Below are 23,487 nucleotides of genomic sequence, written 5' to 3'. Positions count from 1 at the left end.
GCATGAGACTCTTAATCCCAGGGTCACGAGTTCAAGTTGTGAAAAAGATACCAGCATGGCAGGGGGTTGGACTAGATGACCCTCATGGTCCCTTCCAACTCTACAGTTCTATTTTTCTATACTTAGCCATTGGTCCCTAACTTTGGACTGTCAGTTTTCATGCTTTGGGTCTTCCATGCGAGGAAGGGAGGCAAAACTGCCATTCTGTTTTGAGGACAACCTTGTTTGGTTTTGGTTTCTGCAGATTTTTTTTTAAAAAAAACAGCATTGTTATGATGGCAAATTTTGCATCTCAAGCACAGACACACGCGCACAGGGATAACAGAAGTATAGGGTCACCAAGTCCAAACCTCTGCATTGCAGGACTCACAGCAAAACAGATGGAAATAGCAAGATGGTGGATTAATAAAAGATCTTTCTTTCAGGATTTTGTTATGGGCCTTTCTATTTTACTCCGGGGGACGGTGCAAGAAAAACTCAACTGGGCTTTTAATCTGTATGATATAAATAAGGACGGCTGTATAACTAAAGAGGTGAGGAGACCATTTCACTCACTGCAATTTGAAAACACTTGTCATTTCCCCCCCTTTTTATTATTAGTTTTCACAATATTATAAACAAACAAACACACAAGACAAACAAACATAAATCATAGCCTTATTGAAAATTACAGTTATTAACTTTGTTAAGTGACTTCCTCGCTTCCCTTTGGTTGAATTTCATTGCATGTCCTTTTAACGGTTTTCCAAATCCCAATTTTTATAAAATTTAACTTAAGCATTAACATCCTTAGATCTTCACCTTATGGAATTAAACATATTAATTCATCACGTAACATATATAAAATCCTTAGCCCATTAAGTATCTGCAAGCTATTTTCAGTTAGTTTAACTTAGCAAATTTAACTAAATAATCATTAAATTTATTCAATTCTTCCTGATACTCCTCTTCCTTCTGGTCGCGGACTCTTCCGGTTAGGTCAGCTAGCTCCGAAAAATCCATCATCTTCATCTTCATCACTTGTCATTAATTGCATGTAACGGGGCTGCTGTTTATTGGTTTTAGTAGATTAATTCCAGGACTAGGGACTTCCTGCTATCCCAAGTGGCTGTAGTCTAAGAGGCGAATAACAGGATCCCTTGTATACAGGATATTGGGACTCACTCACCTCTGCTCCAGTGCGAGATCTCGTGATAACACTGCCAAATGCTTCTGCTTCAAGTATCTGCTTGGGTTGCTTCCGCACTCAAGCTAACCTCTCCATGTGTACCAGTCACCTGCCCAACCAGGCTAAGTTATGCAAATGGCCAAATCAAGCGCTAAAGTTGCCGTCATTTCATTTCTGTCGGCATGTGTGTATGTTTGCAAGTTTGAGTACTCACTCGTAAAGAAAACTCTCTCCAAACAAGGGAGAAAAGAAAAAAATTCAGTATGGCCAAAGGCGGCAGGACAGCAAACCTACAAGAGGAAGTGAGCAAGTGTCTGATTTGGCCAAATAACCATTTGAAATGAAATTTAATTCAGATTTGTCCCCACCAGCTGCTTGACTTTGTTTAGTGTTTTCTTTTCAATGCAAATTCTCTGTTAAGTATAAAGACCGAGTCTCCTTACATTAAATGGAATTCACTCAGCACTCCAATAATGGGAGGGGTTTGCTATTATGATTCCTGAAATAAGAGGCACAATGGGGTTTATCTCAGTCTTCTGCTTCCACCTGATGGCCATTTCTTACATTGCTTTTGAAAGATGCAGGTGGAATATTAGGGGAAATAGCGTGCTCGGTCCCTGCTCCTACCAACCTAGCAGTTCGAAAGCATGCAGTGCAAGTAGATAAATACTTCCTGCGGGAAGGTAAACGGCGTTTCAGTGCGCTGCTCTTGTTGGCCAGAAGCGGCTTAGTCATGCTGGCCACTTGACCCGGAAGCTGTACATCGGCTCCCTTGGCCAGTAAAGCAAGATGAGCACCGCAACCCCCGAGTCATCCGCGACTGGACCTAACTGTCAGGGGTCCCTTTACCTTTATCTAGATCAGATAAAATGCTTCTGTAGGCCAGTAAACATCTGATTTATCCAGAGACGGCATTTCTACAGCTGGGGATAGCTGCAACACCCAGCAACTTAAGAAATGTTGATTTTTAGCAGTTCATGTATTCAAGCATCAGCAACAACTTTTTCATCATTGCAAATGAAACACCTGCAATTTATTTTTGGGAAGGTTTTTCACTTCTATGCTAGCAAGGCTTCTGTCTTGTAAATGCAACCCTTTTCCCAATTGTGCATTTTCCACTGCATATTTTCCTGCTCACTTTAATGTTTTGTTCCCTCCCCAACAGGAAATGCTGGATATTATGAAAGCTATATATGATATGATGGGGAAATGCACTTATCCTGTTGTCAAAGAAGACGCCCCGAGACAACATGTGGAAACGTTTTTCCAGGTAGATACGATTTGGGTGGGGGAAGCGAGCCAGGTGAAATGATGTTCATAGATAGTTATCGTATGGATGGTTTGCAGTGTGGCTATGTAACCTGCTCTTTTTGCTTTGTTGCCTATACTAATTTGATTAAGCAAATCCCCTTCTTCATTTCCATTTTTGTCTTGCCCACTCTGCGAGTCTTTCATTTGGGTGGGTAAAATGTTTGAGACGCCTGCAAATTTGAAGCTCAGCACCTGTGATTTGTTAAAAGAAATATAAAATGTCGGCAAGTGTAGGAGTAGTTTCTTTGGGAGCCATTATGCTATCACCTGTCCCCCAAACCTGGCTTCTCATAGAAAAGAAAGGCGGCAGTCTTAACCGGAGAACGACATTACTTAAGCAAGCATTTCTTTTTTGGCAGAAAATGGACAAGAACAAAGATGGCGTGGTCACCATAGATGAATTCATTGAAAGCTGCCAAAAAGTGAGTAACCGATATATTCATAGTGCTTTGCTCTTATGACACAATACAAAACTGCAATAGGAAGCTGCGGCATGTACGGTATTTCACAAATTCTCCATATTTTAGAAAACACATTTATTATTTCATAGAATCATAGAGCTGGAAAGGCCATTGGGAGACCATGTTCACCTGTCCAGCTCCTTGCTCAGTGCAAGAAATCCAGAGGTGGCGCATATTCCAACAGATGTTGCCTGAAGACTACCAGGAAGGGAGAGCTTCTACGTAACTGGCTCCATTGTTGAACTGCCCACACCAAAGTTATTTATGTAACCAGAATCTCTCTCCTCCTGCAACTTAGCTCATTAGATCTAGTCCTCCTCTCTGGGGCACCTAGTAACAAGGCTTCGTCGGATTCTATATGACAGCCCTTCAGGTATTTGAAGATAGTGTCAGCCTATCCTGCCCTGTCTTCCTTCCCCCAGGCTGAACATTCAGAGTTTCCTTCTGCGAGAATCAATAAGAATCCAATATCCAGCAAGCGTTTCTCTAACATGCAACAGGGCAGGCCTCGGAGATCACACTGGATGTTGTTACTCAACATGCTCCTTAATTATTTGAGAAAATGTCAGAACATATAAAATGTATATCCGGTAAACCGAAATAATTTTAACAAGATGCCATAAAGACTGAAGCAGCAGTGGCACATTCAATAAAAAAGAACAGTCACTTTTCAGAGGCGGCCTTTTGATATAAAAACCCTTCACTTATCAATGGTTGTACAGGTAATTTCTCTAAGCTGGAGAATAGTCTCTTTGTTCCCCATTTCATCAGTAAAAAATAGAACACAGAGGAAGGCCTTCCTCTGCCAAAGTCATATCTAGTGGTTGGCAAAGTTACCTTTTCCCACTGCAGCCAAAGTGCACTGGAAAAATCAATGCACAGTTGGGAGGCTCATACCCAGGTGTTTTAAGGTATACATTAGGATGGAAATCATGTCAAAGCAAAACAGCAAAAACCCTAAATTTAAGTTGTTGAATATGTTATATCATAAGCCTGCAACTTACGCACCGTTAACTTGTGCTCATTCATCTTTATGCACACGGCAAAATAAATAAATAGGGGCAGAAACGGGGCAACATTTGGGGGGATATGACTTTGGCAATCCCGCCCACCACTGATCCCAATATGCTTTGACTATACGTCATTTTGGCTCTAGACGTGATCCCTGGAACATAACCCCTGCGTAAGTTGCAGGATTACTGTATTTAAAGTAGTTTATTAATTCATTTGGATAAGACAACATTTTACTGAGAATAAAATGAACAAGCAAGTCACTTGCCTGTCAATAATCCCAAGACCTTTGCACTCGTTGGCCAAGAATAGGTAAGAAGAAATTTACCTTTTACCAATGAACTGTGTAGGATATTGCGTGCCTATTTCCCCTTGATTTCCAAAAGGGTTTCTTTTTAAAATAAAAGCTAAAAGTTAAGGGAGAGGATCTGATCGACCTCAAACATAACCTGTGGCCCTGGTTGGCCTTCCCCTTTCCTTGCACATTCTGTGTGAGAGCCAGAGGTTTCCCATTGGCTTCTTCTGCAGTAGCAGTTGTGGCGCATCTCAAGAACAGCAGAAGGTTGGCATGGCTGCTGAACCTCTAAAGCCAATTCCTACAAAGTTCTGTGCCTGTTGCCTCCATTGTGTTTTATCAATATTTTGCTTTAAACAGCAAGGTATATTTGATAGACAGGGACGCGGGTGGCGCTGTGGGTTAAACCACAGAGCCTAGGACTTGCCGATCAGCAGGTTGGTGGTTTGAATCCCTGCGACGGGGTGAGCTCGCGTTGCTCTGTCCCAGCTCCTGCCAACCTAGCAGTTCGAAAGCACGTCAAAGTGCAAGTAGATAAATAGGTACCGCTCCGGCAGGAAGGTAAACGCCATTTCCGTGCGCTGCTCTGGTTTGCCAGAAGCGGCTTAGTCATGCTGGCCACGTGACCCGGAAGCTGTACGCCGGCTCCCTCGGCCAAGAAAGCGAGATGAGCGCCGCAACCCCAGAGTCGGCCATGACTGGACCTAATGGTCAGGGGTCCCTTTACCTTTACCTTATATTTGATAGACAGACCCAGTGTGAGTTACATGTTTAATTTTCAGGCTTGTGATTGTAATTGTACGCCATCGCCAAACTTTAGCAGCTCCCCACAATGTTTTCTCTGTAAATTATTTGTGATAGACTGGAAGCAGCAGGTACTATTAGCAGAACAATGTGTCTTCAAACATACTGGGGCCTGTATAGAACACTGGGCTGTGTAGCATCACATATAAACTAGGCTTTAGAGCAGAACTGCACAGTCAGCAGACTTGCAGGATTTGTGACAGTGGTATAGGAGAAATCTAGTCAAAGAAAATAATCAAAAATCCCACTTGGAAGCCCTTGGACATACCCAGAGTAGATACTAACGTTTAGCTGCTTATGACACTGAAAATGTATAAAGGGTGTGGTTTTTCAGCCTAAGGAGGAAAATATTGGATTAAAAATATTTCTGACTTTTCACTTTCAGATTTTAAATCTCTTTCTCAGATGAGATGTCTCTTTCTTACAGGATGAAAATATAATGCGTTCCATGCAGCTCTTTGAAAATGTGATCTAACTCGACGCGGTTCTTTCTTCAATAAATGGACGGTATGAACAATCCTGCAACAACTAATCCATAATGCTGTTGCCACTTTTACCATAAAACAGGATTGCTCAGCTTTACACGGATGTGTATAACGCAAATAAGTTTCGTTTAATCAAAGCCTTCCTACGGAGACCGTATTTTTCCAGTAGTTGAGGTAAAATAGTTCTCTTAAACAATGCTCACGTAGTTGTCCTTAAAAAAAGTTCATTTGATTCAGAGAACAATCCAAAGAAACCAAAATGAAAATGGAATTATCACCTCCAAAACTTCATAGGAGAGATCCAGGAGAGAGGAAGAGGGCAGGATCTGTTACTTGTTTCTATTAGATGAGTTTATTAGCTATAAAACTCTTTCATTTTATACTCCCTTGTGTACGAACGCAATCTTACACAATTCTCAGTTAAAGGTATTACAGCTAATTACAGTTTGGGCATGATCCTTCTTGGGTGAAGCGGAGTCCTGTTTCCTCTGCCTTCCCGTATGCTGACATCACAATAGGTCATTACTGGAAAGGGGAAGTCTGCATGCATTGAGCCTGCCCATGCCCCCTATTCCCCATAATGTTGCAGCAGAGCTGGAAGCCCAGAGCTGGAAGCGACCCTAAGGATCATCTAATCCAACCCCCGCCCCCCAGAAGACACACAGACTCCATTATGCTCAGTGGAGAATCTGTCCACATAAGGAAGGGTTGGCCATCTTTGCGTAGTAACCTGCAATTATTTTTTTAACTTCACAATCTACCCATTTTATAAAAGAATGTTCTTTTTTATAGTAAATGGATACTGGATCAATTTACTGAATGGTTGCCTATGGCAAACATCTTCCATCTTTAAGATCACCAGTTTATGTAAAATTCTGTCTGAATTTTAACTGAAGTGCTACGCTCCCACATAAAGGACAGAAATTAGCTTTACAATGAGTGCTGCTTTGTTTAACTAAAGCAACTGCCTGAGGGAACTGAACTACTACTTTTTAACTGTGGGACTGGCCCAAAATTAGTAGTAAAAAAGGAACGAATGTATTTGTAAGTTTCTAAGCACTCACTGCTCAGGATACATAGCAGTATAGAGTCATGCCGGACACTAGACTGCAAGTTTTGAAATTATTTTCCTCCTCTGACTATGGTGGAAGATGCATACGTTCATTAGAACAGTTATGTAAGCAGTGGTGGTAATGGGGGTTTTTTTGAAAAGGGGAGGCAACTTTTTTTTTCTTTAAAGGCTACTACAGGGAAGAGGGAAGAAGCATGTGTCAGGATCGAGCAGCAATGGGTACAAGCAGGGTCCCTTCCTCCCTGTCTTTTTACACAGACATCATTGCTGAACTGTAGCCAGCAATGAGGTGTCTTCCCCTCCCTCCCCAACACATTCAAATCATTCTTACATGCCTGCCCACAAGCATATAACTACTGATAACAGACAATTGCAAATCTTAATTGTGACATTTCTGCACAAAGGATCTGAAGAGCTTACAGAAGTCCAAAGAGAGCTGCAAACTGTTTTTTGCAAAAATATAAGTAAAGCAGGCATCTATTCTGGTGTAGAGATGGGAATGAGGCATGTTGAAGGCTGCTCTGCTATCACCAGTGTAGGAATATGAGTAGTACAATACATGTACACTTGAAATTTGCTGTAGTGTTTGTGAAAATTATATGTGCACTTTAATAAAAAAAATAATATGAAAAATGCAGAATGGCGGTTCAGATTGTTTTTTTCCAAAGGGCTTACATGGAGTCAACATTCACAAACACTTTTATTAATAAGTTTTAATACTTGAAGCATATTTTAGTTGTCTTTTAATACTTTCTATGTTTTCAAAACAGAACAATTTGCACTAAAAGAGGACTCAGTTCAGTGAAACACATTTTATATATTTTCCTATCCAGAACCTTTTGGGAAAGAAGGCTTTTCCCTAGACACTATAAAAATAATTTTCTCTATGGACACAGTACTGAGTTAGTTCTTGGTCAAAATAAATTAATCATAGCACAATCCAGGCAAAGTCAAACACCTTCAAATCCTATTGATTTTAACTTCCCACTGAAGTCAGCATAACTTTTAATAGTGATTAACTTATGGTTGGATTGTGTCTTCATTTCTAACTCACTGCAGTTGCTAAACATACCTAACTACAGCCAAACATGTAAACACAGCAAGTAAGTATTAATGTTACTGTTATGGTTATAGTTTACAAAACTGGGTAATCCCTATTATTGACTGTAATAAACCAGACAAATTGATTTGCAATTCTTGGCGGAAGTACTGGAACAAGTATCATTTCTGGTGTTTTCCATAATTTACACGTCTTGAGCATATTCACTCTTAAGATTTGTCCTCATTTTTAAATATTGATCCCTGTTTCCCTGAGACATTCCACAACAGCTTACTATGGGGAAGATAAGTAATACCAAATAATTCCGAGGAGGCTCTTCGTCACATCTCTCTTTAGGAGGAGATTGAACAGTAAGTTGGAATTTTAGCTTTTATAACCGTCAAACTTTCCTGTTGATAAAAATGAGAATTTAATAAGGTCGGTACTAGGTCTATGCTGAAATAAACTGTACAGTGGTGCCTCGCAAGACGAAATTAATCCGTTCCGCGAGTCTCTTCGTCTACCGGTTTTTTTGTCTTGCGAAGCAACCCTATTAGCGGCTTAGTGGATTAGCGCTATTAGCGGCTTAGCGGCTAAAAGGCTATTAGCAGCTTAGCGGCTTAGAAAAAGGGGGGGAGCGGGGGGGAAATCGCAACACTCGCAAGACGTTTTCATCTTGCAAAGCAAACCCATAGGGAAATTTGTCTTGCGAAGCAGCTCAAAAACGGAAAACCCTTTCGTCTAGCGGGTTTTCCGTCTTGCGAGGCATTCGTCTTGCGGGGCACCACTGTATCTGAAATCAAAACGGGTTCAGAACTACAAACATGTAGAATGCAAACTATGATTATCTTTCCTTTGTCAACTGGTATTTTTGACCAGGGATAGACAATATGCCACCTTCCAGAGGCTCTGGGATACAACAGCTACCATCAGTGGCTGTTGACCATGCTGGTTGGGGTTTATGGGAACTGGAGTCCACAGCACCTAGACAAGCATATTGGCTGCCTCTGTTTTTGGCTGCTTTGTTATTATTAATGCAGAACATCAATACACATGGAATTTTTATATTGCTATTTTTGTGTTGCTCTCCAAACTATGGAGAATTGCAAAGTGGAATTGTAACTTGATTGTGCATCATCAGAGTACGACAACTTGACTGCATGTGATGGATTTAACCTAACACTATGAGATAGTGAAGACAACAGGAGAAGCAAATTCTGACCTAGGTATGTCACAGGAGCAGACCAATCAATTGAGCTTACCTTCCCACCATACTGCTCCAGCTTCTGTAAGGCATCTGTAGTTTGCTCTTTGTACTTTTTGCTCATCTGTCTCTTTGAAAGCTGTGGCAAAAGTAAAATACAATAGTGGGTTTATTTGTTGAACGTAGCTGCAACGTCCTCCTTTGTGCCCATTACATGGAGAAGCGTCAACCAGATTGTGAATAATGCATCCTGGTAACAATGACTGATAAGAGGCAGTCTTAACTTCACAGATTCGGAGGGACAATAGCATATTTACATGTTCAGGCTTCCACCAACTTGTGACTCAAGAAACTGAATGCAAGTCCTAACAGGAGCAGCTTGATAAACTTTATTTTGGACGGGGACTTATTTTGAAAACTGGGACGGGGGCTATCAAGCACCTTCCATGTTGCAAAATATGGCTGAAGCACCATCTTCAATAGGCATGCCACAAGCCGTGTTCAGAAATGTGAAAATGCCCACATGCTATTAACATATTAGCTCATGGAATCTAGATTATGATGTGCCACAAACTGAAACAAATGCTTCTCAGGATACAAGAATACAATTAGATTGGCTTCAACCAGAGCCAGGGCCTTTTCAACTCTGGCTCCGGCCTGGTGGAACGCTCTGCCTCATGAGACCAGGGCCCTGCAGGATCTGATTTCTTTCCATAGGGCCTGTAAGACAGAGTTGTTCCGCCTGGCCTTTGGCTTGGAGCCAATTTGATTCCCTCCCTCTCTTTCTTTTTTTCTTTCCTTCTCCTCCTGCGTTGAGGCTACATTTTATTTTAATGTTGTAATATTTTAATGTTGTATTTTAATTTTGTTTTTAAGTTGTAATCATTCAACTTGTTTTTATTATTGCTTGTAAGCCACTCTGAGCCCGGCCTTGGCTGGGGAGGGCGGGGTATTAAAAATATATATATTATTTATTATTATTATTATTATTATTATTATTATTATTAAATACAAGAAACCCACTGCCAAATATTGTACTCACACTTGAAAGTAGATGTTTCAGGTGATCATTAAGTGCAGGGCCAACAACAGCACTCAGTTGTATCAAAGCGTTCAGTCCCCTTTCAAATACCTCACCATCTGAATGGGCCTTTAATAAAGGGGGAAACCAATTGACCAGACAAATGATTAGCCCACAGCATGCACCAAATAGATTGTTTTTATGCTCCAGCATGGCAAGATTGAAAAATATTTATCTGTTTTTTTTACTCTGCAATATGCAACACTCTTTTAATGCAACCCATATGTATTCACCAGCTTCAGATAAACTCTTTTAAATATTCATCACAACATAATCCTATGCATGATTACTTAGAAGTAAGTCTCACTGTGTTCAACTGGACTCTCCTCAATACTCTGTTTAGGTTTGCAGCCAAGATCTAAGCATAAAAACTATTTGCTTTGTCTGCAGAAACGCTGACAGTAAAACTGCTGTATTTAAAGTCTTCAAACACTTTGAACAAATCCCATTAGAAGCACTGATAGATAACCCCTTGCAATTAGGCAGTTCCTGTAATATTATTAAATTAATTACTAGAATGTAGATTAAGTGGAGTGAAGTCAAATGGGCCTTAGAAAGCACTGCAAATAACAAGGCCAGTGGAAGTGATGGTATTCCAGCTGAACTGTTTAAAATTTTAAAAGATGATGCTGTTAAGGTGCTACACTCAATATGCCAGCAAGTTTGGAAAACTCAGCAGTGGCCAGAGGATTGGAGAAGATCAGTCTACATCCCAATCCCAAAGAAAGGCAGTGCCAAAGAATGCTCCAACTACCGCACAATTTCACTCATTTCACATGCTAGCAAGGTTATGCTTAAAATTCTACAAGGAAGGCTCAAGCAGTATGTGGACCGAGAACTCCCAGAAGTGCAAGCTGGATTTAGAAGAGGCAGAGGAACCAGAGACCAAATTGCAAACATGCGCTGGATTATGGAGAAAGCTAGAGAGTTCCAGAAAGACATCTACTTCTGCTTCATTGACTATGCAAAAGCCTTTGACTGCGTTGACCACAGCAAACTATGGCAAGTTCTTAAAGAAATGGGAGTGCCTGATCACCTCATCTGTCTCCTGCGAAATCTCTATGTGGGACAAGAAGCTACAGTTAGAACTGGATATGGAACAACAGATTGGTTCCAAATTGGGAAAGGAGTACGGCAAGGCTGTATATTGTCTCCCTGCTTATTTAACTTATATGCAGAATTCATCATGCGAAAGGCTGGGCTGGATGAATCCCAAGCCGGAATTAAGATTGCCGGAAGAAATATCAACAACCTCAGATATGCAGATGACACAACCTTGATGGCAGAAAGTGAAGAGGAATTAAAGAACCTTTTAATGAGGGTGAAAGATGAGAGCGCAAAATATGGTCTGAAGCTCAACATCAAAAAAACGAAGATCATGGCCACTGGGCCCATCACCTCCTGGCAAATAGATGGGGAAGAAATGGAGGCAGTGAGAGATTTTACTTTCTTGGGCTCCATGATCAGTGCAGATGGTGACAGCAGTCACGAAATTAAAAGACGCCTGCTCCTTGGGAGAAAGGCGATGGCAAACCTAGACAACATCTTAAAAAGCAGAGACATCACCTTGCCAACAAAGGTCCGTATAGTAAAAGCCATGGTTTTCCCAGTAGTGATGTATGGAAGTGAGAGCTGGACCATAAAGAAGGCTGATCGCCGAAGAATTGATGCGTTTGAATTATGGTGCTGGAGGAGACTCTTGAGAGTCCCATGGACTGCAAGAAGATCAAACCTCTCCATTCTGAAGGAAATCAGCCCTGAGCGCTCACTGGAAGGACAGATCGTGAAGCTGAGGCTCCAATACTTTGGCCACCTCATGAGAAGAGAAGACTCCCTGGAAAAGACCCTGATGTTGGGAAAGATGGAGGGCACAAGGAGAAGGGGACGACAGAGAATGAGATGGTTGGATGGTGTTCTTGAAGCTACTAGCATGAGTTTGATCAAACTGCGGGAGGCAGTGGAGGACAGAAGTGCCTGGCGTGCTCTGGTCCATGGGGTCACGAAGAGTCGGACACGACTAAACGACTAAACAACAACAAGATTAAGTGGAGTTAGGCAACATCATCAAGTGCTAATTGTTTTAAAGGGTCTTTTGTCCACAACTAAAACTGGATTCTGCATCTCAAGAGTACTTGACTGATTGTGGGGAGACTTCTAAGTCAATCATGCATAGAAAGTCCCTTCGGACATTTCTATGCAATGTGGGATTGTCAGGGTGGAGCGAATCACACTCATGAGGATGTTGGGGGCCGGACGAGCCCACTACACACTTTTGGCCCTTACATGTTCAACATGAGCGTCTAAAGAGGGCTAGGATCACAAGTAATGCTTCCTCAGTTTTGTTAACAAATGATCACAAACCACCATAAACAGGTATTCCACCACACAGAAACTTAATTAGCCCACAGCTACTACAAAGAGACTTCCCCAATGCATTTACTGACAAGCTGCACAGCCCTCTTTCACCCCACCTAGTGGATCCAGTCTACATGATCCAGGAGGTGGGACAAATTAGGGTTGAGCAGCCCAGCCTGTTACTGCACAGGTGAGCAACGCAAACAGCAGGTGGAAGCGACCATGGTTTATGGTTTACAATGTAGGCAGGAGGGGAAAGAACAAAAATATGTGGTGGGAATTTAATACTGCTGTGGCATGATGGGATGAGATTATTTCTGAGTGCACTTGGATGACACTTTCAAATTCAATCCTCTTTCAATTCATTTTATTATTATTATTATTATTAGCTGCTGAGCAGGGATCTCTGCATTTTGTTCAGGTGCAGCACCTGGCATCTGCTTCTTTAAATTATGAGTAGTGTTCAAGTTTTATGGGTGGCACTGTGGGTTAAACCACAGAGCCTAGGACTTGCCGATCAGAAGGTCAGCGGTTCGAATCCCCGCGACAGGGTGAGCCGCCGTTGCTCGGTCCCTGCTCCTGCCAACCTCGCAGTTCGAAAGCACGTCAAAGTGCAAGTAGATAAATAGGTACCTCTCCGGCAGGAAGGTAAACGGCGTTTCCGTGCGCTGCTCTGGTTCACCAGAAGCGGCTTAGTCATGCTGGCCACATGACCCGGAAGCTGTACGCCGGCTCCCTCGGCCAATAAAGCGAGACGAGCGCCGCAACCCCAGAGTCGGTCACGATTGGACCTAACGGTCAGGGGTCCCTTTACCTTTACCTTTAAACCTGTTGAAATTAATGGTTCTAACGTGCTCGTGTTTATTAATTTCAATGGGATTACTCTACGTTAATAGCAGTTGCAATCCAGATATAATATAGCACGAGCAGTCTAAATCGCTGAAAACCCCTAGAGCAGGATTAAAATCCAGATCAACTGAGCCATCTGTGGGTATCATTTTATCTTCCATATACCTTTAAGTCAATGTTTTGTGCACACGTTCCAAGGATTCTAGCCAATGTCGATTAAACTGAGAGTGGTTAAAACCATACATGGTTCAACAACCTTGCTTGCAAGGGTTCCTCCATGCCTTGAGAAGACAGGTGAGTCGGAGGCTCTCTTATAACACTGGAATTGCAAAGAGGGAACGATGTTCCCTGCCCCTCCTTCAGCCCCAAACAGAGACAGAAGTGTGCCCCTGTGTCGGCTGGAGTTCCAACCACCGGAGATGAAAGGAGCACACCCACCCCTGTGGCTCTTGCAGGAAGGGACAGCAGAGCCATACTGGGGGCTTTTAACTGCGTCTGTCAGTTTTTGAGCTCCAGCCACACGGCAGGTGCCTTCACTGTACCCCACTAGTTTTGAATTGTACTTTATACATATTGCAAGCTACCATGTGACGATTGTTTTCAAAAAGCAAATTATAAATCTATCTAATCAATCAATCAATATATCTGGGCAGAAGGAATACAGTGGTACCTCTGATTGCGGACACGATCCGTTCTGGGGTGCCGTTCGCACCCCGAAAAGTCTGTAACCACAGCGGCGCTTCTGTGCGAAGCGCAATAGAGCACTTTTGTGCATGTGTGAACCGCGCAGAATGCTTCTGCACATGTGGCGAAACTCGGAAGCAAACACTTCCAGGTCTGCTGTGTTCTTAACCCGAAAAAACGCAACATGAAGCGTTCGCAAGAAGAGGTACGACTGTATTGACTCTGCGCCTCTTTGGAGCTCAGAGCTCCAGCCATCTAAAAAGGGGAGAGGCTGCCCACAGCATGTCACTGCCCCTTTCTGGCTTTGTGCTGGACACAGAAGGAGTACCCTGGTTTGTCATCAAACCTGTGCTGTGTTTCCAAATACCACACGAGGCCAGGGACAAAGACGCTGCTCTCTGGGTAGGGAGATGTCCTGGGCTTTGCAATTATTTGGTCCACCAAGGCCACCTAAAATCCATTGATCCCTGAAATTTTTCAATATGTTGTGTATACGAGTTCACAAATGGGAGAGACATACCAGAGCGGCTTTCAATACTGGAACTAGCCGTGGCAACAACGGAATGGCTTTCTGAGCGGCACCTGCCACCAAGAGCAATTCTTTAAAGCCCTCCTTGGATACAAATGTGTACGGATGCCTTGTTTCTCTTAATCCCTGCCACAGAAATAAAAACAACATCATAGTAAGCTCCACCTGCCCACCATGTCTGCTGATAAAAATACAAATACCTCAAAAAAAAAGTATATTATACTCTTTTCACTACACGCATTCAAAACACACTTGTGCCACCTTGTGGCTCCATGGAACATAACGTTATTAAACAAATCTTAAATACCGAAATTTCTCAACGTGTGTATTTTCTTACTTTCATTTTTTTAATCCATTTATTTCTACATTTATTCAGGAACAGTACACAATCCGAATTATTTCTAGGCCTTCTGCTTGTGCTGCAACAGGCAGAACAGTATCCTGTAGAACTCCAACCAAACAACGCAGCCTTAGCTGTAACTAGACAACCATAACTCCTTGACAGAACCCTATTTAGACACTCCTGGACATGGGGAGTTAAGGGCACAACTGACTGCTAGTAGCCCCCTCCACTCCCAAGTCCTGAAAAAGGCTTCTGGCTCACAGTGTATAAGGGTCTCAGTGGAGAAATGCCCCCAGTGGCTCAACAGTTCCTGTAGCTGAAGCTCAGGAACAATCAGATTCCAGGACTGAATGAGCCACTGCAGCCTCAGAAATCATGGCACACCAAATTATTTGTTAGGGATGTTCAGAAGTGTTCTCTCTGTCTTCACATATCAGAAACAGAGATTTGGAAAGCCTTTAAAAATGTAATATTCAATTTGACACGCTGTTGAGGCTCAAAATGTATGTTTGATGTGATTCAATTATTGCTTATAATTATAGATCTGAACACTCTTAGTAGATGCAGAAGATAAACGAAACATGCCAATTATGTAATTTGGATGGGTTACTGAACAAAGCGGACGCCAAGAGCAAACTCCTATCCTTGGTAATTGACTTCCAGGCTGTTTCCTCTAGGAAGTGAATTCAGTAGCACACTAAAAAGGCCTTTCTTGTCAGACAGAACTGAGGTCAGATGTAGATGTTCGAAAGGATATACAGCACTGCACACCCAAATGCAGTCCAGGAAAAATGTGCGATCATTATGCATATCCAATACTGAGAAGCAAAGATGGAGTATTGCTCTTTTTGGAAGATATGCAAAATGCACCTGTGTAGAAGGCAAGGCCTCTAGCAAACATTTCTTTTCTGCTCTTGGCTATACAGCTGTGAAGCACAGAACACTATTTTAACTTACTGGAACAGCTAATAGTAAACTAAATCCAGCAACAGCTATACTGAAAAAACTATTTCAAATCAGCAAGTGAGCCGCTTAAGAGATTTAAAAAATATTGATAATAATAGTAATTTATTATTTGTACTGGGACGCGGGTGGCGCTGTGGGTTAAACCACAGAGCCTAGGGCTTGCCGATCAGAAGGTCGGCAGTTCGAATCCCCACGACAGGGTGCGCTCCCGTTGCTCGGTCCCTGCTCCTGCCCACCTAGCAGTTTGAAAGCACGTCAAAGTACAAGTAGATAAATAGGTGGGAAGGTAACTGGCATTTCCGTGCACTGCTCTGGTTCACCAGAAGTGGCTTAGTCATGCTGGCCACATGACCTGGAAGCTGTACACCAGCTCCCTCGGCCAATAAAGTGAGATGAGCGCCACAATCCCAGAGCCTTTCGCAACTGGACCTAATGGTCAGGGGTCCCTTTACCTATTATTTGTACCCTGCCCATCTGACTATTATTATTATTATTACATTAAGAAGCTTGTTAAGGTTTAATGTTTTACTACTGGAAGCCACCCAGCCACTCTGGGTGGCTTCCAGTAGTAAAACATTAAACCTTAACAAGCTTCTTAATATAATAATAATAATAATAATAATAATAATAATAATAATAATAATAATAATTTATTGATTGTTTTTATAAATGCTTTTATATAAATAAACAAAACATTTAATATACGGCTCACCAATTATCCATGTGTGACAATGAAGTATTTAGACAAAACTGTTAAAAAGTATCACAACACAGGGACATGTTTAATTTTTACATATATATAAAGGATAAGGACACAGGCCAGGGTTTGTGGCGAATGTTAATGCAGGTAGCTTTTTCTACCCTAACCTCCCTTCCCATAGAACAACAGTTTGTGGGCAATCAACAGAGACCATGTAGAGTTTTGATGAGGAAGAGGGACAGGTGACTCAGTGGACTGGAATACTACCAGCTTGCTATATTTCTGGATTATGTATAGCCAAGAGCAGGTTTTACACATATCCCCAACTTTTTAATCTATTAAAGAGGAGAGTTAACAGTCTGGTACTTTGCTTTAAGCTACTTCCAACTTTTCATTCCAATTTAAATGAATTCAGCCGGAGTATTTGGTTTATGGATGACCAGCATATTTAAAAACAACAAATTATCAAAACATGCAACATAAAAGGGTAGTTTCAGCTTGATTCTAAAGAAATAGAGAAAAACGTTCACCTCTGCCAAAGTTATAAGAAGAGGATCAAACTGAAGCGTTTCAGGACGACAATCCCACTGTAATTTGTGTTTTACAGAGCCATGAACTAACCTGAAACAGAAAAGTTAAAAATCAACAATAAGCCATGGTTGTACTGAGCCTACTTCATGCAGAAGATCCTAAAACACTGTTCCAAAAGAACTAAGCCTGTGTGAGTTCAGGTATATTTTGTATGATACTTGCAAGCATGGTGCACCACCCATTTGGAATAGACTCTTATTAAAAATGTAAGGCTGTCCAAGCAAAAAAGAGAGATTATTTTAATACAATTATGGACGATATCCAACATTAGTCATACTGAGACAGCATGGCCAAAGGTCAGGGGTCATGAAAGTTACATCCAAAGAGCCACAGGTTAACCACTCCTGCAGTAAAGGCTTTTAGCGCCAGTGCACACATGGATATTCATCATTTGATGACAACAGCATGAAGGGTTGGTATCCATGTCCAGCAGCCAGATAAAACATCACTGGTAGTACATTCACCTCGCATATCATACTTTTGAATAAAAAATGTTCACATATCCTCCTACCAGTTATGAACTGAGGGACATGCAATACCTTAGTGTCATTTATATACGACGTCCCATTTGCAATCTTGAGTGACGCACCTGATAATGCCTTCTGAACATTTGTTCTTATGATAAGCAAACCAAAAGTCTTCACAGAATGTTGGCCAATGATACAAAGCCTATTGTTTAACTAAGTTCCTTATGTTCACCCACTTCTGACCCATAAGTCTTACCTGCAAGGAACTCCCCCTTTAGAGTAAATGGCAGCAAAGGCAGAAGGAGCTCTTGATTGACCACCAAACTAGAATAAAAAGATGAAAGTGAGTTAGTCAGCCAAGAGGCAGATAAGTTCAGTTGCATTTATTTTTAAAACCTGGAGATTTAACCAGTCAAAAAAATGCTTTTCAAGTCCTATATTAATTCAAGATTCATTTAAATGTCCTTAAATCTCTTCTACTAAAAGCAACAGGACTTGAAATGCTTAGCTTTGATCTCAAAATCAGCATATACCGTATTTTTCGCCCCATAAGACGCACTTTTTCCCCTCCAAAAATGAAGGGGAAATCGGGGTGCGTCTTATGGGGCAAATGCCTGCAAGCCTCGCGCGCCCGGCAGGAGGTCCCACCGGGTGCACGAGGCTTGGGGCAGCAGCCTGTCGCCCGAAGCACGGGGAGCCCTCCGGAGGGCTCCCCCTGCTTCGGGCGAGTGTCAGCAAGCCTCGCGCTCCCGGCAGGAGGTCCCACCGGGTGCGCGAGGCTTGGGGCGGCAGCCTGTCGCCCGAAGCACGGGGAGCCCTCCGGAGGGCTCCCCCTGCTTCGGGCGAGTGTCTGCAAGCCTCGCGCACCCGGCAGGAGGTCCCACCGGGTACGCGAGGCTTGGGGCGGCAGCCTGTCGCCCGAAGCACGGGGAGCCCTCGGGAGGGCTCCCCCTGCTTCGGGCGAGTGTCTGCAAGCCTCGCGCACCCGGCAGGAGGTCCCACCGGGTGCGCGAGGCTTGGGGCGGCAGCCTGTCGCCCGAAGCACGGGGAGCCCTCCGGAGGGCTTCCCCTGCTTCGGGCGAGTGTCAGCAAGCCTCGCGCTCCCGGCAGGAGGTCCCACCGGGTGCGCGAGGCTTGGGGCGGCAGCCTGTCGCCCGAAGCACGGGGAGCCCTCCGGAGGGCTTCCCCTGCTTCGGGCGAGTGTCAGCAAGCCTCGCGCTCTCGGCAGGAGGTCCCACCGGGTGCGCGAGGCTTGGGGCGGCAGCCTGTCGCCCGAAGCACGGGGAGCCCTCGGGAGGGCTCCCCCTGCTTCTGGCGAGAGTCTGCAAGCCTCGCGCACCCGGCAGGAGGTCCCACCGGGTGCGCGAGGCTTGGGGCGGCAGCCTGTCGCCCGAAGCACGGGGAGCCCTCGGGAGGGCTCCCCCTGCTTCGGGCGAGAGTCTGCAAGCCTCGCGCACCCGGCAGGAGGTCCCACCGGGTGCGCGAGGCTTGGGGCGGCAGCCTGTCGCCCGAAGCACGGGGAGCCCTCCGGAGGGCTTCCCCTGCTTCGGGCGAGTGTCAGCAAGCCTCGCGCTCCCGGCAGGAGGTCCCACCGGGTGCGCGAGGCTTGGGGCGGCAGCCTGTAGCCCGAAGCACGGGGAGCCCTCGGGAGGGCTCCCCCTGCTTCGGGCGAGAGTCTGCAAGCCTCGCGCACCCGGCAGGAGGTCCCACCGGGTGCACGAGGCTTGGGGCGGCAGGCCAAGTCCCGCCCCGCTCGGGATGGCGGCACAGAGCTGCCTGCCGTCCCGGGACTGCAGGCAGGTCTGCGCCGCCATCCGGAGCGGGGCGCTAAGTCCCGCCCCGCTCGGGATGGCGGCACAGAGCTGCCTGCCGTCCCGGGACTGCAGGCAGGTCTGCGCCGCCATCCGGAGCGGGGCGCTAAGTCCCGCCCCGCTAGGGACGGCGGCGCAGAGCTGCCTGCCCTCCCGGGACTGGTGCACTTCTCCCCATCGCCAGCCCCACAAGCTCGGGGGACAGCGCGGAGGCAGAGCGTGCCTTCCCACTGTTCCCCGACCTGGTTCTTCCAGCCCCGCACCTGGGGGGGGAAATAAAAATTTTTTTCTTTATTTCCCCCCCAAAAAACTAGGTGCGTCTTATGGGCCGGAGCGTCTTATGGGGCGCAAAATACGGTATACAACAGCTTGAACAGAGGGTGCAAAAATGCAAATTTAAATAATCTGAATGCAGAACAATAAAAGTAAATAAAAATAGAAATAAAATAAAAAGTAAATAAAAGTAATAAAAGTAAATGCAGGCAATGCGATGTGTAGCTAATGCCTGGAAAACCACCCGTAACGACAAGCAGAGATGCTTCACTTTTACAAGAATATCATAATTTACTGCATGCATATAAGGAACAGTCATATAAGAGTCACTTCTTTGTTGCTGAGAATGTACTTTATTATTGGAAAAAACAATTTTCAGAACTTTCCACCTAAATTATAGAACTTAGAAATATAGTCTTGCCATTTAGTACTCACTTTTGTCACCTGAGGCAGACACGGTTTCACTCAAGGCAACCATTCATACAAAATGCCATCATGACCACCAGCAGTAAAGGCAAAGGATCCCTGGACAGTTAAGTCCAGTCAAAAGGCGACTATGGGGTTGTGGTGCTCATCTCACTTTCAGGCCGAGGGAGCCTGCAGCTTTACAAGGCAAAATCCACTAAAACTTGTGACTACAGAGAATCCCAAACCAGGGTTCCCAAACTAAGGCTGTATTTTACTGCATACCCTGGAATTCAGAGGTGCAAGAATGGGCAGTCAACTGAATTTCCAAACTTACATATCTGCCAGCAAAGTTACTTCTAAAAATCGCTTACGAAAAGAAAGTCAGCCAAGGAGGAATAATCTTGGGCAGATGGCATTGAATGCTGAGTGGCTGTTGTGGGGACGGAATGAAAAATCAAAGGGTGAGAATGGCAAGGAGTATTCTGGAGCAGCAGAGATTTGCTCCCCAAATTTTGATACCCTTAACTCAGTCCAGCAGAGATTATGCTTATCACCTTATTTGCCCTTTTTCTCAGCATTTTTTTTTTATCACCTGCATAATTTTCTGAAGAAATGGGCTAACATCTTTATGTAGCCACCAGAAGTTCTGACTGTACTTACCGGATCAATTGTTTTGGGATTAAGTCTGTCACTGGGCCTGGGCTGCGGCTTAATTACAGGATCTGGGGAAGTCAATGAAGTGGGTAATGGCTTTCTTTTCTGTGTCACAGTTTTCTCAGCCATTTGAGAACCTGAAGACGTTCTTTTACCACTGCTTCCTGCAGCACCAAAAACAAAAAAGACCCCACAGAAGAAAGCAGGGATAGGATTTACATTCTTAATGAAAAATATTTTTTATTATAAGGCAGGTAAATAAAACACAGTTCAGCTGTCACTAAATAGTAAAGACATACCACTTGCTCCATTTTTCAAACATGCGCCTTCACATTTCTTGGTTTGCTGCATACCTCCTTGGGAGGTATGTAGAGACACCTGTACAAAGAGAAATTGATACTGGTTGGCATCACTTTGCATTTGTATCCTGGTAGCACAACTTCTTAAGGGACTGTTCAAATAGAAGGGCTATTAAAGAGAAGAAAATCTGCATTTTTAAGAGTCCTATTGATCTATGGACATTTGAAGAAATCCCTGCAGAGTTAACCAAAAGGGGATTATTTTCTGTAAATGGATCTAAGGCAGCTCTTTTATGGTACAAAGTATTTAAAGGAAAAACCCGCATTTACATGTGTTCAATATTTGCACAACCGTGCACACACGCATTGCACCAAACCCGGAAGTGACCCAAAAAGTCACAAAAAAGGGTGGAATGTTGCAGGGCGGAACAGGATGCTTGCAGGCTTTTCCAATGGTGATTCAAATATGTCATGGAATGTAAATGGATGGTTGCCTGTATCAACATTTCTATACCACCCTTCACCCGAGGATCACAGGGCAGTTTACAATCTCAAAACACAAAAGTCCATAACATAGAAGCACACGAAAGTATTAATCAATGTCTAACTTTTGTAGCTACAATCCTAATCACATTTACATGGAATAATAATGTTACTGCCCTCTTGCTAATAGTAACTCAGAGTCACGAAATGAAACTGATGGGTAGGAGATTCCGGACAGGCGGTAAGCCATATTGCCCCGGTGGTGCAGTTGAGTTTCCCACATTTGGGGAAATTGCAGACATCAGAACCGTCCTGAGACCTGCAGATATAGGGCAATGAACCAATTTAATTAATCATCATCATGATCATTGGCCTAGTTATTACGAACTGACCTTTTAAAATGGTGGACCAAATTCACAGAAGATACAGCTAATTGCTACTGATGGGACCCCTGAACATGGAGGTTTTCTTTTTCACACCAGTGGCTGGAGGCGCACAAAGGTGAGAGGATCTTTATGACTATTAATTAAATTTGTTTTACCGCCCTATAGCCGCAGGCCTCGGGGCAGTTCACAAGATAAAATAAAAATATAAAGACACAAAGGAAAACAACCCAATAAACGCCCCCCCACCCACATCCACCCACCAATTGGATGGGGGGCACTGGATATGAATCGGCCAAAGGCCAGGTAAAAGAGGAACATTTCTACCTGGAGCCTAAAGGTGTAACACAAAAGGCTCACACCTGGCGTATGGGCTCCCCTGCGCCACCTGGCAGGAAACCTGACACTGCAGTAGACAAGGCTACTCATCCAGCAGGGCACCTTCTCAGGGGCGTAACAAACCTTACCGATTCCCAGCGGAGCTCAGCGCCAAGAAAATAAATTAATAATAATAATACTTTTATTTTCAATGTACTACCTGTGTACAATGAAATTAACAGAGCCTCCCTCCTCCCACCCCAAACACTCAATCGCATTTATAGGTAGGTAGCCGTGCTGGTCTGCAATAGTCAAAACAATATATATATATATATATATCCTACTAGTAGCACCTTAGAGACCAACTAAGTTATTGCACTGGAGTCTTGTGTGCGCACAAGCCGCGCAAGCGCTAAACCCAGCCCCGTCTTCTTCAGCGGGGAAAGCACTCTGCACATGCTCAGGGAAGCGCACCTCCTTCAGTGCTGAGGGGAGGAAAGGCATGCTTGGGGGGCACCCCACCTCGTCTTCCCAGCTGAGGGGGTGGGGAGGAGAAGGCGCTCTGCGCATGCTCGGGCTGCCCTGCTTCCAGGACCCCGCGAGCCAAACTCCCTCGCCCGTTAACGCGACGAGGCGGGACGAGCCACCTACCTGCGGGGGGGGGGAGTTACAGCCCGGGGGCGAAAACAGAAGGACGAGCGGGAAGGAAGGAGCGCGCCTCTCCCTCGCCGGGACGCCGCCGACGCCGCCTCCCTCGCTCGCTCGCTCGCCGGCTCCTCGGAAAGGCGTGGAAATCCGCACAGGCCGCAGCTGCCCGTCGCCGTTGCCAAGGCAACTACGGGCGCCCGGAGAGGCCAAACTTCCTCGCGGAGAAGGCGGAGGGCGCTCTGTGCATGCTCGGAATTCTGTCACACACACACTCTTTGCTTTTTGTGAGAGAACTGCGCATGGGCAGGAGGCGATAACATGAGTGATAACAGCTATTGTTGTGGCCAACTTGAATAAAATAAGAAAATAAAATAAAAATAATAGGGGAGAACAATTGATGACATGACAGGGCGCGCACGCGCAATGTTCATAAACCGGGGGGGGGGGGACTGGCATAGGCAGGATTTATGCTGCGCGGGGGGGACGGACCCACCTGTTACCATTATATATATATTTTATATATATACACACACACGCACACACATATACTAAATTTTCTGCTTTACATTTTAAAATACTCCTTTTACATCCTTAAGATATCAATGACTTCTTTTCTTCTCTTTCCATGGTTCAATCTACATATCATAAATCCCTGCATATTTTACAAAACCTATACCATTCAGTATTCCATTATTACATCCATCAAAACTTATTTACACTGTGGAATCTTATCTTAATGCTGCCAGCGTTTTCAGCTGTATTTCCCATATATCCAATAAACGTTTTCCAATCTTC

The 23,487-nt window shown here is 44.2% G+C and overlaps 2 protein-coding genes across 18 annotated transcripts in view; one reads left to right on the top strand and one right to left on the bottom strand.

The window, feature by feature from the left end:
* KCNIP4 (potassium voltage-gated channel interacting protein 4) overlaps positions 1–7,247 on the top strand; it is a 406,334-nt gene extending 399,087 nt beyond the window's left edge. For all 14 annotated transcript variants that reach the window (XM_083460627.1, XM_083460632.1, XM_083460628.1 and 11 more), the window contains 4 exons: positions 426–533; positions 2,334–2,438; positions 2,839–2,901; positions 5,478–7,247. In XM_083460627.1, coding sequence (XP_083316753.1) covers positions 426–533; positions 2,334–2,438; positions 2,839–2,901; positions 5,478–5,525 — 324 coding nt within the window. In that variant the 3' untranslated portion in view covers positions 5,526–7,247. The remainder of the gene's footprint in view (positions 1–425; positions 534–2,333; positions 2,439–2,838; positions 2,902–5,477) is intronic.
* Positions 7,248–7,305: 58 nt separating this feature from the next.
* Positions 7,306–22,886, bottom strand: PACRGL (parkin coregulated like). 4 transcript variants are annotated; one of them, XM_083460643.1, is made up of 10 exons: positions 22,398–22,494; positions 21,736–21,828; positions 20,861–20,939; positions 20,568–20,725; positions 17,672–17,739; positions 16,888–16,978; positions 14,340–14,474; positions 9,893–10,000; positions 8,909–8,989; positions 7,306–8,056 (listed from the first exon to the last, which is right to left on the bottom strand). In XM_083460643.1, the coding sequence occupies exons 3-10, from the start codon at positions 20,910–20,912 to the stop codon at positions 8,000–8,002; spliced, it is 750 nt and encodes a 249-aa protein (XP_083316769.1). In that variant the 5' UTR covers positions 20,913–20,939; positions 21,736–21,828; positions 22,398–22,494; the 3' UTR covers positions 7,306–7,999. The 4 variants fall into 4 exon arrangements, with proteins under 4 accessions (XP_083316769.1, XP_083316770.1, XP_083316771.1 ...); XM_083460644.1 differs by lacking the exons at positions 21,736–21,828; positions 22,398–22,494 and adding an exon at positions 22,696–22,886; XM_083460645.1 differs by lacking the exon at positions 21,736–21,828 and having other exon boundaries at positions 22,398–22,544.
* Between the last annotated feature and the right edge of the window lie 601 nt (positions 22,887–23,487).

The sequence above is a fragment of the Podarcis liolepis genome (assembly GCF_965112155.1).
Source record: "Podarcis liolepis genome assembly, chromosome: 9".
NCBI classification, from domain to species: domain Eukaryota; kingdom Metazoa; phylum Chordata; class Lepidosauria; order Squamata; family Lacertidae; genus Podarcis; species Podarcis liolepis.
This window is presented reverse-complemented; position numbering and strand designations above follow the sequence as displayed.

Coding starts and splice junctions, on each gene's coding strand:
- PACRGL (XM_083460644.1), bottom strand. CDS start 20,912: ATGCAGCAAACCAAGAAATGTGAAGGCGCATGTTTGAAAAATGGAGCA. Junction 16,979..17,671: donor AAAGGGGGAGTTCCTTGCAG/GTAAGACTTATG, acceptor TTTCTGTTTCAG/GTTAGTTCATGGCTCTGTAA. Junction 8,990..9,892: donor TGAAACATCTACTTTCAAGT/GTGAGTACAATA, acceptor CTTTTGCCACAG/CTTTCAAAGAGACAGATGAG.